A 17,743-nucleotide genomic window follows, 5' to 3' on the forward strand; every position below is an offset into this window, starting at 1 on the left:
ATGTGCTGTGGAGCAACTAAGCCCACGCACCCTATTAAGCCTGTGTTCTAGAACCTGGGATCCAAAACTGCCAAGCCCACGGGCTGCAACTACTGAAGCCCCTGTGCCCTAAGAGCTCACTCCTTGCAACAAGAGAAGTCACGGCAGTGAGAAGACCACGCATCTCAACTAGAGTGTCTCCCACTCACCACAAGACAGAAAAGTCAGCACCGTTACAAAGACCCAGCACAGCCAAAAATAAATGTTAAAAAACCAAGTTGAGCAATATATGGATCATATATGTTAAAATATACCAACCCCCCCCCCCCCCAACTATGTAATCCTTCCCTTCTCCCCATATATAGTCTGGAAGTACAGTCACTCAACTACTAACACTGATTAACCTTAGGGACTAGGAATGGGGATATGAGAAGGGCAGTTTAGTTTTTCACTTGCTTAAGTTTAAATACTTCTAATTTATTTAAAAGATAATGAGTATTCATTACATTTTTAAGTCTGAGAAATGCAAAAAGTGTTTTTTTTTTTTTAAATTCAGTTGATTCCATGAGATCATATCTAGACTAAGTGCCTACAATATTGAAAGAGAAAATGTATTTATATAACATGAGCTATGGCTCCCAAATGTATGGGCTCTGTCCAGAGTTGTATTGAATAATCATGGTCCAGAATCCAGAAAGAAATTACGAAGTGGTTCCAACTTTTATTTGCGCAGGCTTAGAAGACATTAATCCCTTCTCCACCATCCTGTAGCTCCTCTCTTGAGAAGTCCTCATTCTAAACGTCTAAATCCTCCTCAGCCACAGGCCTGTCCTCTCTTTTATCAGCCTTTCTCAGTTTTTTCTCTAGCGATTGCTCACACTCTGCATTTTAAAAGACCCAAGAAGCAGGCTGGCAAAGACTTTTCTTCAAGTGGGGGCAGGGAAAAGGAGGGGAACAGCTTAGTCCATTCACATAGTGTAAGCATTGATTTCTCCAAATTTAGAAATGTTCTTCTGTTAGTAATTGGTCTATGTGCATCATAGTTTATCTCAAGTAGATTGTATTCAGAAAAAAAGAGGGTAGGAAATTACTGCCACTGCTTTTATTCCTTACAGCACTTCTTTATTATTATCTGTTGACATAAAAAAGATAACTAGGGGAATCCTAGACAAGTGTCCAGGGGCTGTGGTTACGGGAGCGGTGGTCCTGTTTGTCAAAGCGTAGCTTGAGATGCTCATATCCAGGCTTACTTCCAAAGAGACTAATTAATAGGCATTTCTTACAAGTCTGATGCCTTCTTTACAGGTCAGAATCTTCTCAGGAATGTTAAATTCTAAGAAGTGCACTGCCTCAGACCCTCATACAATGAGGGTCTCATATATGCACCCTCATATAATCTTGCGAGCTGTTTTAGATGGATGTTACTATTGAACTTGGAGCTAGAGAACCCTCACTTGTTTGGGCACCGGCTGGTTTCCTTGTTTGAGAAGTGGGGATAGTCACACATATCTCACAGAACCTTACAGACTCGACGTGTCCGAGTCTTTGCGACCCTTTGGACTGCAGCTCGCCAGGCTCCCTTATCCCTGGGATTTCCCACAGGAAAGCACTAGAATGGGTTTCCATTTCCTACGCCAAGGGATCGTCCTGACCCAGGGATCGAACCGGCGTCTCCTGAATTGCAGGCAGATTCTTAACCCTGAGCCTTCGGGGAATAGCAGTTTAAAACCTTCCATCTGGAGAAATCACTCAGGCTTGGTTCCTGCCCTGCTAGTGAGGAATAGACCGATTTGTCCCTTTTTGCCTCCAAAGGACATAATGAGGAAGGACAACTAAGGAGATGTTTCTTCAGAAAGGACAGGGCGATTAATAACAGTTGAATCAGAGTGGCCAGCAGCTACATCTTTTCTCTCCAACAGATAATATTCCATAGGTCACTGTACGTGGAACCTCAAGCTTTAACTTTGGGGAAACAATGAATTCTGAGCCCAGGTCTTCAGGCAAGTCAAATAGAAACCCGCAGTGGTTATGCCTGTGTGGAGGCCTGCGAGGCACGAGGGGATGGAGAAAGGTGAATGGAGCCGCTCTCCGACGCACAACCAGCTCGCCGTCCAATACTTCTCGCTCTCCAGTACCTAACACAGCTCAGCGCTGCCGGCGCCATTTTGCTGGGTGGGCTGCGCAGGCTTTTGGCGCAAGGCCCGCGCGCCAGAGCCGGAGAGGACGTGGAAGGCTTGAAGGAGGGGATCGCGCACTACCCACGGAAGCACGCCTGCGCACCGGCCGCAGCTGCTGCGGAGGGGTGGGGCCGGGGTACAAGTGCGCGTGCTCGGTGGGAGCCCGCGGAGTACCTGGAGGAGGTGGGGGTCGAGGTAGAAAGGAGTGAGGTTGAAGAGCGCTTGCGCGCGAGAGCGACCGGGAGGGGCGGGTGCATCGGAGCACGCGCGCGGAAACGGGACTTGAGGAACTCTCGCGAGATCTCCTGGGTGCTATATATGTACGCGGGGAGCCCGCGTCCTTTCCCTGGTGTGATTCCGTCCTGCGCGGCTGCTGGTTCCACTAGTAGTCGTTTAATTCCGTCCGGCTTCTCTCCCACATAAGTGCGTGCAGCCAACCCATGGAGGATTCAATGGACATGGACATGAGCCCCTTGAGGCCCCAGAACTATCTTTTCGGTAACTGCTGGGGGGTTGGAGCGAGGCCGCGGAGGGCCTGGAGGCTTTGATGGGGGGGTGGAATCATGTTGAGGCCGGGGTTGGCGGAGAAAACTAAGCAGGCTGGAGGTCTGAGGGAGTCGGAAGCGAGCTGCCGGGATCCTCCAGCCTGAGGGATGGGGATCCAGGAGAGTCGAGCCGGCAGCACGGAGAGGGTGGGAAGGAGGGGCGGCCTGAAGGCTGGGGCATGAGCGGTCGGGGCCTAGGGCCTGAAGTAACCTGGGCGCGACCGGTTGAGAGTTTGGCGTTAGCTGGCATGGTAGAACTCCGGCTACAGTTATTCTGGGGGCTTTGTGAGTTGGTAGGCTTCTGATTCCGGGCGGGTGCCTGATGCTGGTCTCCGGGTTGGTGGTGCAGGAGGTTGTGTGGTTTCGGGGTGTGAGGCCTGAGCCTCCTTTCCTAACGAGAAGATGGATTGAGCATGGCGTTGTCGTCGGGCCTCAGGGTCAGGAGCTGTGGGGCCAAGACTCGGTCCCGGTGCCTCGGCCGGTTGCACGGGGAGGGGAGGCGCGGCCCGGCCGGGCTTGAGGAGGCCGCGACCGCTGGGAGCACGTGGTTGCCACGTGGTTGGGAGGAGGGGGTGTGGGAGCTACATCCGGGGCTTTCTGGTGTCTTGTCGCCCCCGAGCCCGGCGAACTCAGGGCTTAATTGAGGCTGGTGGGCGGGAAATGTTAGGTGAAGTGGTTGGTACCGCCAGGACTCTGGAGGTCTTTGTTCAGAGCTTAACATCTATGTTGGTAGTACTCGTTTAGAGAATCCTTTTTCTAATTTCACCGCGCCCACTTTACAGATGTGGTACCGAACTTAGAAGCGGCTTAAGGAAAATTAGACGACGCTTGCTTCCAGAACTATTGCATTACAAATGATTTGGGGCGGTAGAGGGAGACCAGCGAAGGCAGCCTTCTGTAAGGTTTTGGGGATTTCCCTCTCATGCACAGTGTACCATACTAAGGGTCTTGGTTTTTCAGTCTCACTGAACTTAATTGTTGAAGCCATTTCCTTGTGTCAGGCTTTGAGGCATCTCTTCCAGTAACTATTAGATGGTAATTATTTAATTCTGATGGTATTTCAAATAACTGCCTATTCATGAATGGTAGTAGTACCATGCACTATATACGTTAAGTCTTTTATTCCTAGCATTTTGAAAAACTAGCTTTTCGGATCTATTTCTATCAAAATTTTTATGTTAACTCTATTGGAAATATCCTTAACATATTTCCATGTTTTAACTTACAAGCAGAATTTAATGTACATAATTTCTGACACCTCAAAAGTGGAATGTTGACCCCTATAAGGAGTTTAATTCTACATTTGTAGTTTTCCTGCTACAAATACAAGCTGTTGATGTAGGTGTTTGTGTAACTCTTGGCACTTCTAAATTTGGTTGGCACTTTTCTTGGGAATTTTGGTAGGTAATCAACTTTTTTAAATAGTGGGATTTTATCAGCATTGTTAGGATGGGTTTCAATTCCAGCTTTACTAAATTTTTGATCCTATTTCTGAGACTATGTAGTTGAGAATTAAATAGTGTAGGGGGAAAGTGGAATTTATAACGCTCTGTATGGATTTTATTTGATGTTGATAAACTTGTGTTCAAGAAATCCAGGGAGTGGTACCTCTTCCCTTTTGGTAGCTAGAATAGTAAAAATTCCTTTATAAGTTAACTCTTTAGTTACACACACTGAAGTTTCAGTGTTATTTTTCTCCTTGTTACAGTTGGTTTTGTTCTTAATTTACAGGTTGTGAACTAAAGGCTGACAGAGATTATCACTTCAAGGTGGATAATGATGAAAATGAGCACCAGTTATCTTTAAGAACGGTACTTAAACTTTTCAAAATAAATTACATAACCTTTCTTGATTTCAGCCTCTTAGTTGTTATTACTTAAGTGTGCCTTAATACTTTATAATAGTGTTTTTCTGAGATATTGTACATACTTGATTTTCTAAATGTGTGTGACAGGAAACTTGGCCTCTTTACCACTTACCTGGCAATTGTAAAGTCCAGTCGCACTCTTGAGCTCTGCTTATTTGTGTACTTCGCTTCTTCAGTTGGATTAAAAAGCCTTTTAAGAGAGTGATAGATACAGATATTACTGTGTTCCCCACAGACAGCCTACAACCTAACTTGTCAGTGTCTAGTAAATGTTAGGTGACTTATGCTTTGCATATGTGATGACATAAACATCTGTGTTATCAAATGTGTTTTTCTGTTTAGATTTACTGAATCTTAGTCACATAAAACTTGAAGACAGCATTGTGCCCAAGTCAGTTTCTCTGGTCAGTGGTAATAATGAAAGGTTGTAATTGTTTGCTTTTAAAAACAACTAGCTTGAGGGGCTTAGAGAAAGTTGAAGCTCTTGTTTTTCTCTTTACAGGTCAGTTTAGGGGCTGGAGCAAAGGATGAGTTACACGTTGTTGAAGCAGAGGCGATGAATTATGAAGGCAGTCCAATTAAAGTAACACTGGCAACTTTGAAAATGTCTGTACAGCCAACGGTAAGGGCGCGTTAGGACTTTTAGTCTAATTTTGTCTGATTAGGTTTTATTCCAATTCTGTCGCATTAAGGTGGCTATCATTTAGGTTATTCTTCTGTCACTGGGGTGACTGATAACTCTTGAACATGGTGGTAGCTGCTTGTTCATGAAAAAACAGGCTCACTGATTTGTTCATTTGGCTGATGGGTTTGCTTGTTCAGAAACATTTTAAAGTTACGAACAGATTTCATACCAAACATGTAACGTTTTATTTTTTTCCACAATATTTAATGGTTTATAATTTCTTTTTAGGTTTCTCTTGGGGGCTTTGAAATTACACCACCTGTGGTCTTACGGTTGAAGTGTGGCTCAGGGCCTGTGCATATCAGTGGGCAGCACTTAGTAGGTATGTTACACTGTTTATTCTTTTTAATGCAGTTGTTTTGTTCCCAATTTGGACTTTATAAAGTATGTTTAGTTCTGGTGCCACTGTCTGTAATAGGTTCAAGTGGGAACCTAGTAATTTATAACTAGAAAAGCAGTGTTTTTTTCCCTGAGTTCTTGCTGTTGAGTTTTAGTAGTGGCTAATAAAAGAAATTTATTTTAGCCGTGGAGGAAGATGCAGAGTCAGAAGAAGAGGAGGAGGAGGAGGTGAAACTCCTAAGTATATCTGGAAAGCGTTCTGCCCCTGGAAGTGGTAGCAAGGTTCCCCAGGTATGGATGTAATTTACTACACATAATGTATTCTTGCCTTTAGTTCAGTAGTTTGGATAAACACTTATGCGTGTATGTCCAATTGTTTTTTAAAGAAAAAAGTGAAGCTTGCTGCTGATGAAGATGAAGATGATGATGACGATGACGATGATGATGATGATGAAGAGTAAGTAGTAAGCCCTTAGAAACTTGACCTAGTCCTATGGGAGTGGTTATGAAAACCATTTATCAAAATCATCATGTGGGATTAAGTAACTGTTTTACACAAGAGGTGAATGGTCAGTGGTTGTCAGTTTGTGTTAAAGGATGAGGTATGTAGCATTTTCTAAATATATTTGACTCGGTTCCTTTTTTTTCCCTGAGGAGGATTTAGTGGATACATTACTGTATGCTGAGTCTGCTGTATTTTATTACTGTACAGTAATAAATGGGTTAGGCCTAAAAAGAATCTGAATAGCTCCAGCTGTATACATTTTGTAAGTTGTCACATGATGATTTTTTTCTCCATAAAGTATTTTGGCCCATGGTTGTCTGGTCCTTAGGAGGGAATTAGATTCTAAAAGGGAGAAGGGTTTTATTGGAGAGTTTAATGATTGTAAACAAGATTTGATATGTTTGTTAACTAGGTTGGACTATGGTAAAGTTACAAACATGCTATGGAATAAAATGCTAGTCGTAATCAGTCTTTCCTAATAGCAATATAAAAACATGTTACTATTGGATGTTTAATTGCCTGTCAGCTTTGTTCTTGAGTTCTCATGTTGGTGCATATATACTGAAACCAACTGAAATTGGAATCTAAGACAGACTCTGAGAGAACATGCGCTAATGAAAAATTAAATCTGCAAATCAGATTTTCAGTAACCTCAACTAGCCAAGCTGGTAGTTATTTAAAAAGGTCTTTGAGCATGATAATGAAAGCAGAAAATAGGAAATTTTAAATTAAATGTTTAAGTTCTAAGTTACCTGCATATCACACAACAAACACAGTATAGTTGGTGTTTGTTGTTACTTGATTATTCTTGGGCTTTCTGTCTTTAAAAGGGGTCATTCCTGATGCAACTACCATGTAAGTAGTTGGTCTTCTTGTCTTCCATGTCTCCTTTAAGTTTTCCTTAGTTAGTTGATCAGGGAGGAATGAATAGTGTAGATGGTAACCAGGTCCAAATCAGGAAGATTTTTAGTAAAAGGGAGAAAAGTATATAGTCAGATACATGAGTAAGTAGAGGCAGTTAATAGATCCATTGAGGGTACCAAGTTTCCGATTCTGTTGGTTAGGAGACAGTGATCATTGGGTCCTGTTTTGGGGGTGGAAAGGGTATGGTGTGGGGTTGGTTGACTTGCTGTTGATGTAAGCAAGAAAAGCTGAAGACCATTTAGTACATTAAAAGTTTAATATGGCCAACACAACACTGTTAACTATATTCCAGTATAAAAAGTTTAAAAGTTACGGTTTACAAATGCAGCCTTGGTAGACTGTTGTTACTCTGAGGGGCCCAGGGAACTGTAACAGGTAACACTACTCTAAGGACAGTTTTTGGGGCCCGGAAAGTGTTAGGTACTCAAGCCTGGTTGACCTGGGCCCCTGTTGGGCAAGAGTGGCCATTCTCCAAGTGGCCCGTGCTTAGGGCTGGGTCCTGATGCTCCTTGGGCTGTACTTCCTTCCAAGTTCTGGGTTTTCCCACAGGAGCCAGGTCAAGTGAGCGGGTGGTGGAGACTGTTCTGGTTCTGCATTGAGGTGGCAACGGGAAAAGTGGGGTTCTCCAGAAAACACGCCGTCTCCACCTGTTCTCTTAGGCAATGTTCTGATAAGTGAAGCTGCTTACAGTACTGTAGTGGCTGTAGACAAATCATTGTCGTCTTACGTTTCATTGTGGAGTAGCACGTGTAGGTTTTGTGTGCTAGGGCCAAAATTGATAAAAATCACTGATAAAAGTCACTTAAAAGATTTTATATGCTTTTAGTGTAAATTATATGGTACTTCATGCAGTTAACACAGCAGATGTTTTTCTCTGGTATTGGAAAAGAGGTGTTTCTTTGGTTGAACGTAGATAAAGTAGTCTTATTTTTGAGACTATATAATACTCAGTTTGTGAGGTAATTAAAATTTCAAGCAATTCCACTATTTCCTGTTTCAGACTTGTGGACTTCTCTAATAATTGGATTCCACCCCCCACCCGCTAGTTTGCACATTGAGAGTGTACAATTCTGTAGTTTATGGTATATGCCCAGTTGGGCAGCCAGTTTCAGAACATTTCATCACCTCAGAAGAAACCAAGGTATAACCCCTCATTTTCTCCAGCTCTAGTCAATCACTAATACACTTTTTTTTTTTTAGATTGGTCTGTTTTGGATATTTCATATAAGTGGAATCATAATATGTGCCCTTTTCTGCTGGTTGGTTTCACTGAGCCTCAGTATTTTTAAGATTCGCCTTTGTAGCTGTGCCAGTACTTGTTTTATATTATTGAGCTATAAGAACTTTTGTATGTTTTGGAAACAATCCCTTAGACTTTACAAATGTTTTCTCCCATCCCATGTATTGTCTTCTCTGTGTGACAGTCCTTGACAGAAAAGTTTTTTACTTTCATAAAGTCCAGTTAATTTTATTATTTGTGATTTTGGTGTCAAACCTAAGAAACCATTCCAGTTTTATAGTTTTGGCTCCTGTTTGATCTTTCATCCATTTGAATTTTGTGAGACAGGAGCCAGTTACTGAACACCCAGCAGTCCTAGCACCATTTGTGAAAGATCTTACCCCATTGACTGGTCTTCCCCCCTTTTTGAAAATAGTTACTATGCTTACATAGTTTTGTGTCTGGACCCTTCAGTTCCATGTCTGTCCTACCACTAGTAAAACATTCTGATTTCTGTTGCTTTGTAGTTTTTATACACCTTAGTTTGTAATTACTTAACATGAATGCTCCAACATTGTTCTTTCTCAGGTTCATTTTGGCTTCCTTGAGCTTCAATGTTAGTTTTAAGATCAGTTTCTATGGAGAAGCCACCTAGGATTCTTTTAGGGATTGTGTTAAATCTGTAAATTAATTTGGGGAGTTGCCATCTTAGTATTTACTGGTCCATGAATGTGGGATGTTGCTATTTTAATTTTTTAACCCTATTTTCATTTTTCAAAATCTATTTTCAGTTGTAAAAAATAACACTCTACCATCTTAACTATTTTAAGTGTGCAGTTTAGTAGTTTTAATCATAATGACATTTTGTTTAACAGCTTCAGCTCATCTTGTAATACTAAAAACCGTAACCGCTGAATAAAAAGTCCCTATTTCCACCTTTCCCCTGGCAGCCACCCATCTTCTGGTTTCTGTAGAGTGATGGCTTTAGGTAAACCTCAAATTAGTGGAATCACAGAGTATTTTTGTCTTGTGACTGTCTTGACTGTCTCACTGAGTGTAATGTCCGTAAGGTTCATCCATGTGCTGCGTTTGACAGGATTTCCCTTAAGGATTGTGCTTTTAGTTCTTTTGTCGACCCTCAAAAGTTTGATTTGCTTTGATTGACTAAACTTGTAGGTTCATCCACTTTCTAGATAAGCTTTCTAGATTTGTTGAGTACATTGAATAAGTAATAAGCACTTACTTCATTTGTAGTGATGATGATGACGATTTTGATGAGGAAGTTGAAGAAAAAGCTCCAGTAAAGAAAGTAAGTAAGATACAGTAATTTAAGATTGTTTGAAATAGTTAATAACAAAAGGTGGGGATTTTTTGATGCCATTGTCTGATGGTTATCAAAAGTTGTCATAGAAGATGCTGATCTCCTACTTAAAATTGCTCTTGAGTAGGGCTATTTTGGAAACATTCCTAATAGTGAAGAATTAACTTGTTTTCTTTGTGTAGTAGTAGCCTTCTCTCCATTAGCCCTTTTGTGAAAATGATTATTTTATCTTAACCTGACTGCTGCTTTTACATGGTTTGGGGCAGTTTAAATTTGCAGTAAGTCTGTTCTGTAGGGAGGGGCATTGATTAGATTAATGTGATGAATTTAATTAATTGCAGTCTGTACGAGATACTCCAGCCAAAAATGCACAAAAATCGAACCAAAATGGAAAAGACTCAAAACCGTCAACACCAAGATCAAAAGTAAGTGGTAACGTACATACTGATGCAAGCTTCATTGAAGTAGTTAGGTTCTACTGCTCTCATAAAATTTGGTAGGTCTTTGGAGAATGACTTTAGGGTGTCAAAAGAGCTAAAATGTGCTTATTTTGTTGGCATTCATCCTATACTGGACAGTTGACCCTTGAACAACAGTTTTAAACGGCATGGGTCCATTCATCATGGGTTTAAGTGGTAAACACTCCAGTAGTGCACCCGTGGTTGGTTCAGCCTGGACGCAGCGGGGTCGCGGGTGGGAGGGCTGACAGTAAGCTAGCAGTACGCATATTACTGACCGTGGTCATCTGCTGACATTCACAGGTCAACTGTATATTGCGGCTGGCTTTCTCAGAAGGGAGAAAGCCAACAAAGATTTCTGTGATACTGTGTTTTTTAAGGGTTCTTGCTTATTTATAAAAGGTATATTTATCACATAAGGCAGTTTCTCACAGCTGGCTGCATATTGGGAGATTTTCTCTTAAGTTCTGTGGAATGGGCCCCAGACATAAAACTGTAATACTTTTTATTCATTCTTGGGTGCCTTCTAGTTTCTTACTCGTTTCGTAAGGAATAATTTAAGGGCAAAAAAATTGTTCAGATGAAATAATTTATACTAGTAACTCAACTCTGGTGTATACACACTTTTTTACAGTAAAGGATTTTAGAATTTTATTCATTGAGAAAATCCAGATACTGTGTTGAAATTTACTTTTTCTTCCAGGGTCAAGAATCCTTCAAAAAACAGGAAAAAACACCTAAAACACCGAAAGGACCTAGCTCTGTAGAAGACATTAAAGCAAAAATGCAAGCAAGTATAGAAAAAGTGAGTAAAATAATATTCCTTAAACTTTCTGGGGATTGGAACACGACTGTTTCTCATTTTTTAATCCTAATATACCTGCCCTTTTGTGGTGTGAAATTTTCTCAAAAATGGCTTACTAGTTTATAATCTCTGGTGATTTTTTTTTTTGTATATTTAAATTTACATATGTTTTATTTTCCATTATAAAAGGAATACAAGTAAGTTGATTGTAAGATATATTCTGACTTTAGATGTTAAATTAGACCATGTCCCATTGCCTGTTCTGTTCATAAGATGCCACAGTACCAGCAGAGGGCGTATGAGTCTTCTAAAATTGCAAACAGCTGGGAATGTAGTCTGGTTGTTACTGGTTTTTTTTTTTTCAATTACTCACTTTTGACTAGTCAGAAACATTCTTCAACAAATGAATTATTTCTTTTTGCCTTTTTCACCAAGGTATCACCAGTCAGTACATGTGATACTTGAATATTTGAATGACAAACATGTTTACATTTAGTTATCTTTTGTCTTAAATAGTGGCCACATGTGAGAAAAAGATTAGCTTTTGTTCTACTTGCTTGATTTGGAGTTGGGCGAATCTACATTTCATGGACTTTAGTGAACTCTGGAGTATGGCATAATTGATTTAAATGCCTTGAAACATATTTGAGAGGAACCTTTAAAATTCTATGAACAATATTAATATTCTTAGACCACATTTATTGAAAATAAATGTAGAATTGAGAGGAAAAGTTAATGACTCCTTTTCCCTTAATTTCTCTATGCCTTCTAGGTTCTGCAAGGCTTCAGTAGATTTCCTTTCCTTATGCAGTTATGAGTCAGTTGGAAAACTAACATTTTAGAACCAAAATGTATTTCTTGACTTTGTTTCAGTACTGCTGTAAACCTTTTAGCCTTCCTGGTATCACTGCTGTGTTTTTATCCTTTGCATACAGTGCTAGACTGACAATTTAGATATCCTCCCCCTCAATTTTAATATGGTCCTGTCTCCTTGATTTAATTGCAGGCGCATTGAACAGCCCTGGGCACTACTGATAAATTAAGCCCAAAGATGGGGAGAGGAAAAGGAGAGACACATATAGTCCAAACTGAGTATCATCAACAATCCAGACTGAAGTCTTCTATTTTAATCTCAATCCCCTTTCCTGATTGGCCGCCCACCCACACCCCTTCCAACACCCCTTCCAGGCTGGAAGCAATCAATTGATCTCCTAAAACACTTCGCCTGCTGTGATTCAGTGAACCTTATACTTTGCTTTCTATTTGTGCAGTTGCCTCACCTCTGACCATGTATTTCCCTAGCTGCTCAATAAATATTTGAATCAAATAACAGATGTGGCAGTAATTTAAAAGTGTAAATTAAAGTGAGGTTTATTTTATAGGTGATAAGGCAGTTTAGAATTCACCACACCTGACATTCCTTTATCTTCGTAAAATGCATAGAAGATTTCAGGTTAACAGTTTTTGTCACTTGTGTATATGATACTCAAAGGGGCTATATGTTTTTTAGAGTGGCTGGGAGTGGGTGGGTGGAAGTCAGGAACTTATTCTGTATGGAAGACCTAGGTCCTAATACGCTCTGCAAGTGTCTTTCTAGGCTTTTTTAAAAAAGGATTTATTCAGTATTAAAAGATTTGAAAGGACAAGGAATGATCACAAATAATCCCATGTAATAAATAGCACGCAAATCTTTGAGGAATTTCATAATGATCTCCCTCAAAAAATGCTTCTATACTTAGCCTTAATGCTTTTGTCTCCATAGGGTGGTTCCCTTCCCAAAGTGGAAGCCAAGTTTATCAATTATGTGAAGAATTGTTTCCGGATGACTGACCAGGAGGTAACTGAACTTTCTGGAGACATGACCAAATCCAGAATTTTTATTGTGATTTATTATGGTTGTTTAGTCTCTTTAGGTATTGGCTTCTTTTAAAAGGTTCCTAACCACAGACAATACTTCAGATTAAATACATGGAAACTCTTAAGAATTTAGTTGGCAAAAACTGAGAAGATAACTTTTTTAGTACATTTTTCCCAGCTTTTATATAGTTGGTAAATTATTTCTTGGTTACCGAACTCAGTTTGCTTTTGGTACTATGTTGGCTAAGGAAATGAGCTGTGGTTTTCCTTGCTGCTCCATTTGGCTCCTTGGGGCAGTCTGGTCTTTTTGCTTTCTTACGAGTTGGCAGAGATGATTTTCTCCATAGATGTTATGGGAAGTACATGTTGCTGAAATAGACCTAAGTGTAAAATCTGGAAGCAGGAAGCCAAATTGTACTCAATATATTGATTTAGATTTTGTATTTCTTAATATGAAGGTATTTTGTCAGTAAAAGAAAAATCATGCATTTATTTTTAGTGTCTTCTGGTTGACGACTCAGGTTGTAAAGGAAAATGTAAAAGCTGTTAGACAAGGTTGCTAGGCATTGTGTACATACAGGACATGGTCTGTGTTGTTTTTGTCAGGACTCCCTCAATCTCCTGTGTTCAGCTTTCTTCAGTAAATTAAGAAATTTGTAATTAGAGCTCTTTTTCTGCTACAGTATTTAGTACTTAGATCACTTAATGGCAACACTTTTTCTCAGGTTTGAAAGCCTTTCAGTGATTTAATATTCTTTACGTGAGTTCAGCCTTCATTGCCATGGCCTTGAGATGATCAGATTGAATCTTTTTGATTCTTTCGGATGCTATTCTGTCTTTATGTATATTTGAATTCCAGAATGCCAGTGTATATTCTGTGAATTTTCTGAATAGCGGGCATTTTAGTAAAAATAAAAGCCCTTTTAAAATGGTGCAGTAGATAATTATTAATTCAGTGTTGAAAATCATGGCAAGTGAGATATATAAATTACCATCTGTAACTGGTAAGCATAAGAAATACATAATTTAAGCTAATACCAAAGGAGGTGGTAAAGTATAATTTTTGATTAAGAAAAATGCACATGAAGATAAGAGTTGAAATTGCAAAGGCCTTCCAAATAGTATAATACCAGTCTTGTAGCTGAAATGACTGAACTCACTGCTATCAGAAGGATTTTCTGACTTCAAAACTGAAAGCATATTTTGAAGTGCCAAGATGAAATTCCTGTAATAATGAAAAATATGATAACTCACTTCACTATTAATGGAAATTACCAAAACACTGATGGCATCACATTTTTATTGCATAGTTGCAGATATGAATAATCACAGTGTATAAAATACCTTCCATTGCTTGTGCAGTTTTTTCTTTCGAGTTGCTTGTGAGAATTAAGCTAATAAAATCTAGATGGGACCTGAGAAATAGCAACCTTTTGCAGAAACACTTGAATTAGACTTAAGAAAATGTACTACCTTTTGAGGAAATAATTGCAGATAAAAGATTTGCTGAATGTTTGTATAAAGGTGTAAACAGTGTTTGGTCAAAGTTGAAGCATGAATTATTCTGAGGTCAGTATTCTCTATAAAGCAGGTCAAGGAACATCTGATAACCTTTTGACTTTTTCAAATACTATGAAATAGTTCGATACTTGTATTTAACTTAATGATTAGAGAATGACATGATATTCAGTTCCTGTTGATTTGAAGCACTGCAGTATTAGTTTTCAGGAATGGAAAGACAAGTCATGGAAGATGGCTTTATGTGTTTAAACTGGAAGAGCTTGTCTGAGTAACTAATAAGGCAGAACATGTTATATATACTGCCTCATATGCCTTCTCATTAATAAAATTGGATGTGACCACTCTAGAAACTTCCAGTGTACCAAGATAAAAGCCTAACTAAGGAATTTGTAAGCAAATTGTGTAAAAACAAGGAACTGTTAAGATATCATGGAAATATAATTAAAGAGAGATAAAGGAGGCTATAACTGGTATATTTACATAGCTTATTTCAGGTAAATGTAATTTTTTAGTATGTGTCCCATGTACAGGTGCATGTTTTTCTCTGAATTTGGCCCTAAAGAAGGTGGCATTGAGGCAACATTGACCAAACTAGTCTTGATTTCCTTAGCTAAATGTCTAAGCTGTTAAGTGTATATTAGTATGAAAGTGACTTTGCCTACAAGAATCATACGATTTTATGTTCAAATTGAAGTATTTGAAATTAAATTACAAGTTTCCTTGAAATCAGTTATTAATTAACTAGAGTGAACCTTTTTGGTGGTGGAATGAAAAATAGCTATTTTGAATTGTACAAAGAGACGAGGTTTAATTTATTGGTGTCTATGAAGTGTTGTGGTTTTTCAACCACATTTCTTTTTTTTTTTTTCCAGGCTATTCAAGATCTCTGGCAGTGGAGGAAGTCTCTTTAAGAAAATAGTTTAAACAGTTTGTTAAAAATTTTCCGTCTTATTTCATTTCTGTAACAGTTGATATCTGGCTGTCCTTTTTATAATGCAGAGTGAGAACTTTCCCTACCGTGTCTGATAAATGTTGTCCACGTTCCATTGCCAAGAATGTGTTGTCCAAAATGCCTGTTTAGTTTTTAAAGATGGAACTCCACCCTTCGCTTGGTTGTAAGTATGTATGGAATGTTACGATAGGAACAGTAGCAGTGGCGGTCAGACAGATGGAATGGTGGGGAGACAATACACATGTGAAATAAACTCAGTATTTTAATAAAGGAGCCCTGTTTCTCTTTCTGTTATCCTCTTTCTACTTTGTTAAAGAAATACATTCACATAATCAAATGTTCAGACCTTCCTACCACCCAACCTAGCCTTTCACTCCCAAAGAAAATCTGGCATGTCAAATACCCTGCAGCGGCCTTCTCAGCCTGGCTTCTCCTGTGTGAACCGGAACAGAAAATGCTTTCTCTGGCTATCTTTTCAGTTTATCCAAAATAGTACATAACATATTTGAGATTCTTGGGGGAGGATAATTTATTGCGTGTAGTGGTTACACTAGAGCATTTGGGGACTAATGCTTAGAACCCCTTTAACTGTCTTGGCAAGATTCAGTTGCATGACAGAGCAGGTTTCCCCTTCTACCTGTTTTGCCGTCGTGTATCCTCCAATAGCTTCTAAGATTGCTTTATTGATGCTGTTCTGGAGTTTTTATGTCTTGCAGTCTTCTGGACCCTGAGTGGACTGTGGGTCTAGTCTCGAGACTCAGGTGTTTTCTTGGGAGGTTTAAGCCTCCTACTAAACTCCCATCCATTCTTAGGCCTTCTGTATGATTCTTTGTTTACCCTCATTCCTTTTTGTTTAAACTTGGAGAGAGACTTTATTTTCTGTCTTCAAATTTGTGTTTTCTTTTTTTAATTTCCAAATGTTCTTCCTTGGTTCTTGCGATGTAGTATCTAGAGTTTGAAAAAGACCTTTCTTATCCATGCATTGTTTACTCATTACCCTGCTCACTCCCAGCCTATTAATTTTATATTTTATATTGATTAGAAGGGTGGTACTTGATGACTGGGTTCTAGTTGCAGATTATTTTGATGGAAGTCTGAAGATACTAGCTTTTGGTAGTTTTCCAGAGTAGATTAATTTTGGAGGGTGGGAAAAAACACTGGGGTAGTACTGTCTTGTCTAATCTGTTTCCAAGTGTTAGGTTTCTCTTCTAGTCATTTACGTTGTGATTTTCTTCATCAGTTATTCAATTATATCCGAATAAGCCATGTCTGCCCTTGTAGCTCCTCTCTGTCTTTATTTTAATGGAGGCATGAGATGGTAAGTGTTAAGTGTTCTTTATTGAAATCACATCCATTTTAAAAGATGTTTAGGTACTTCAGATTTAAAAGATGATCTGCTTTAAATTGATAGTAAAATCCCAAATCACTTAGCCATCCTGTGTTGAAAAATTGCTGGTGTAGTGTTTTTTTATTACCCTTTATAGGAGTGTTAGGTAATTACTGGTATTAGTTAACATGTTCAGAAGTAGAAGTATGCTTGCTGATAGTAATGTCTGAAATTTTTATTGAGTTGTGTTGTGTAGAAGTTAAACATTTGGTTTACCTGATGGGCACTTCTGTGGCAGGGAACCTAAAGAACTTCCCGCCATTCTGAGGGAAAGTGGTTGGCCTTACTGATTGTTCTGTTCTTAGCTTATTCTGAGGGAAAGCAGTTGGCCTTATTGTTCTGTTCTTAGCTTATTAAATACAGCTAATCAGATCTAGAGGGCTGCTGTTTTTTGAAAGGACAGGAATTAAAGATTCCCTGTGCCTCAGAAGTCTGATAGTGCTAGCTATTAGATATCAGCCAATTAAACATAATAGTAATCTGGAAGTTAAATTACTGCTCCTCCCAGGCTTAGGAAATCTCTTTTAAAGACACTGACTTCCCTTTGTTCTGTATAAACTACTTAGTGAAATTGGTCATAAATCATTATTGGTATAAATGCTAAAAATAAGTATAGTTAAGGGAAATCCTATAGACAGGAGTTTGGTGGGCTCCTTTGTCCATGGGGTCGCAGAGTCAGACACAGCTGAGTACATGCAGCCAACTACAGAAAACAACTTAATTTTTTTACTTTTAAATCTCTACTGTACTGCCTCTACCTAATTTTGAAAAACATTTAATGTTTTCATTTACCAATTTTGAGAATGATGGTTGATGTCTTAGCGTACCTGAAAGTAACAAGTGTTCTGAATTCAAGTTTTTTGTAACTTGTATTTTTTCAAAACTTTAAAAAAATTTTTTGTTGATGTATAGTTGATTTAGAATGTTGTGTTACTCTGCTGTACAGCAGAATGATTCAGTTTATACACATATAGACAATTCTTTTAAAACATGTTTTCCATTATGATTAATCCCAGGAATATATTAAATATAGGACCTTGTTTATACATTCTATGTGTATTTTGCATTTTCTAACACCAAATTCCTAGTCCATCCCTCCCCTACCTGCCTTCCATTTGGCAACCACGGCTGTTCTGCTTCTGTTTCACAGATAGGACCATTTGTGCTGTATTTTAGATTCCACATAGAAGTGCTACATGGCA

General features: G+C 39.1%; 1 protein-coding gene across 3 annotated transcripts; it reads left to right on the forward strand.

The window, feature by feature from the left end:
- Positions 1-2,456: 2,456 nt before the first annotated feature.
- NPM1 (nucleophosmin 1) lies at positions 2,457-15,427 on the forward strand. Of its 3 annotated transcripts, none has more exons than XM_055554486.1 (11): positions 2,461-2,654; positions 4,433-4,512; positions 5,071-5,190; positions 5,482-5,575; positions 5,777-5,883; positions 5,979-6,049; positions 9,495-9,549; positions 9,903-9,986; positions 10,723-10,824; positions 12,587-12,661; positions 15,075-15,427. In XM_055554486.1, the coding sequence occupies exons 1-11, from the start codon at positions 2,597-2,599 to the stop codon at positions 15,111-15,113; spliced, it is 885 nt and encodes a 294-aa protein (XP_055410461.1). In that variant the 5' UTR covers positions 2,461-2,596; the 3' UTR covers positions 15,114-15,427. The 3 variants fall into 3 exon arrangements, with proteins under 3 accessions (XP_055410462.1, XP_055410461.1, XP_055410463.1); XM_055554488.1 differs by lacking the exon at positions 2,461-2,654 and adding an exon at positions 4,911-4,972 and having other exon boundaries at positions 4,456-4,512; XM_055554487.1 differs by lacking the exons at positions 12,587-12,661; positions 15,075-15,427 and adding an exon at positions 11,831-12,154 and having other exon boundaries at positions 2,457-2,654.
- The last annotated feature ends 2,316 nt before the right edge of the window (positions 15,428-17,743 follow it).

This window comes from Bubalus kerabau, chromosome 18, assembly GCF_029407905.1.
Source record: "Bubalus kerabau isolate K-KA32 ecotype Philippines breed swamp buffalo chromosome 18, PCC_UOA_SB_1v2, whole genome shotgun sequence".
Taxonomy (NCBI): Eukaryota; Metazoa; Chordata; class Mammalia; order Artiodactyla; family Bovidae; genus Bubalus; species Bubalus kerabau.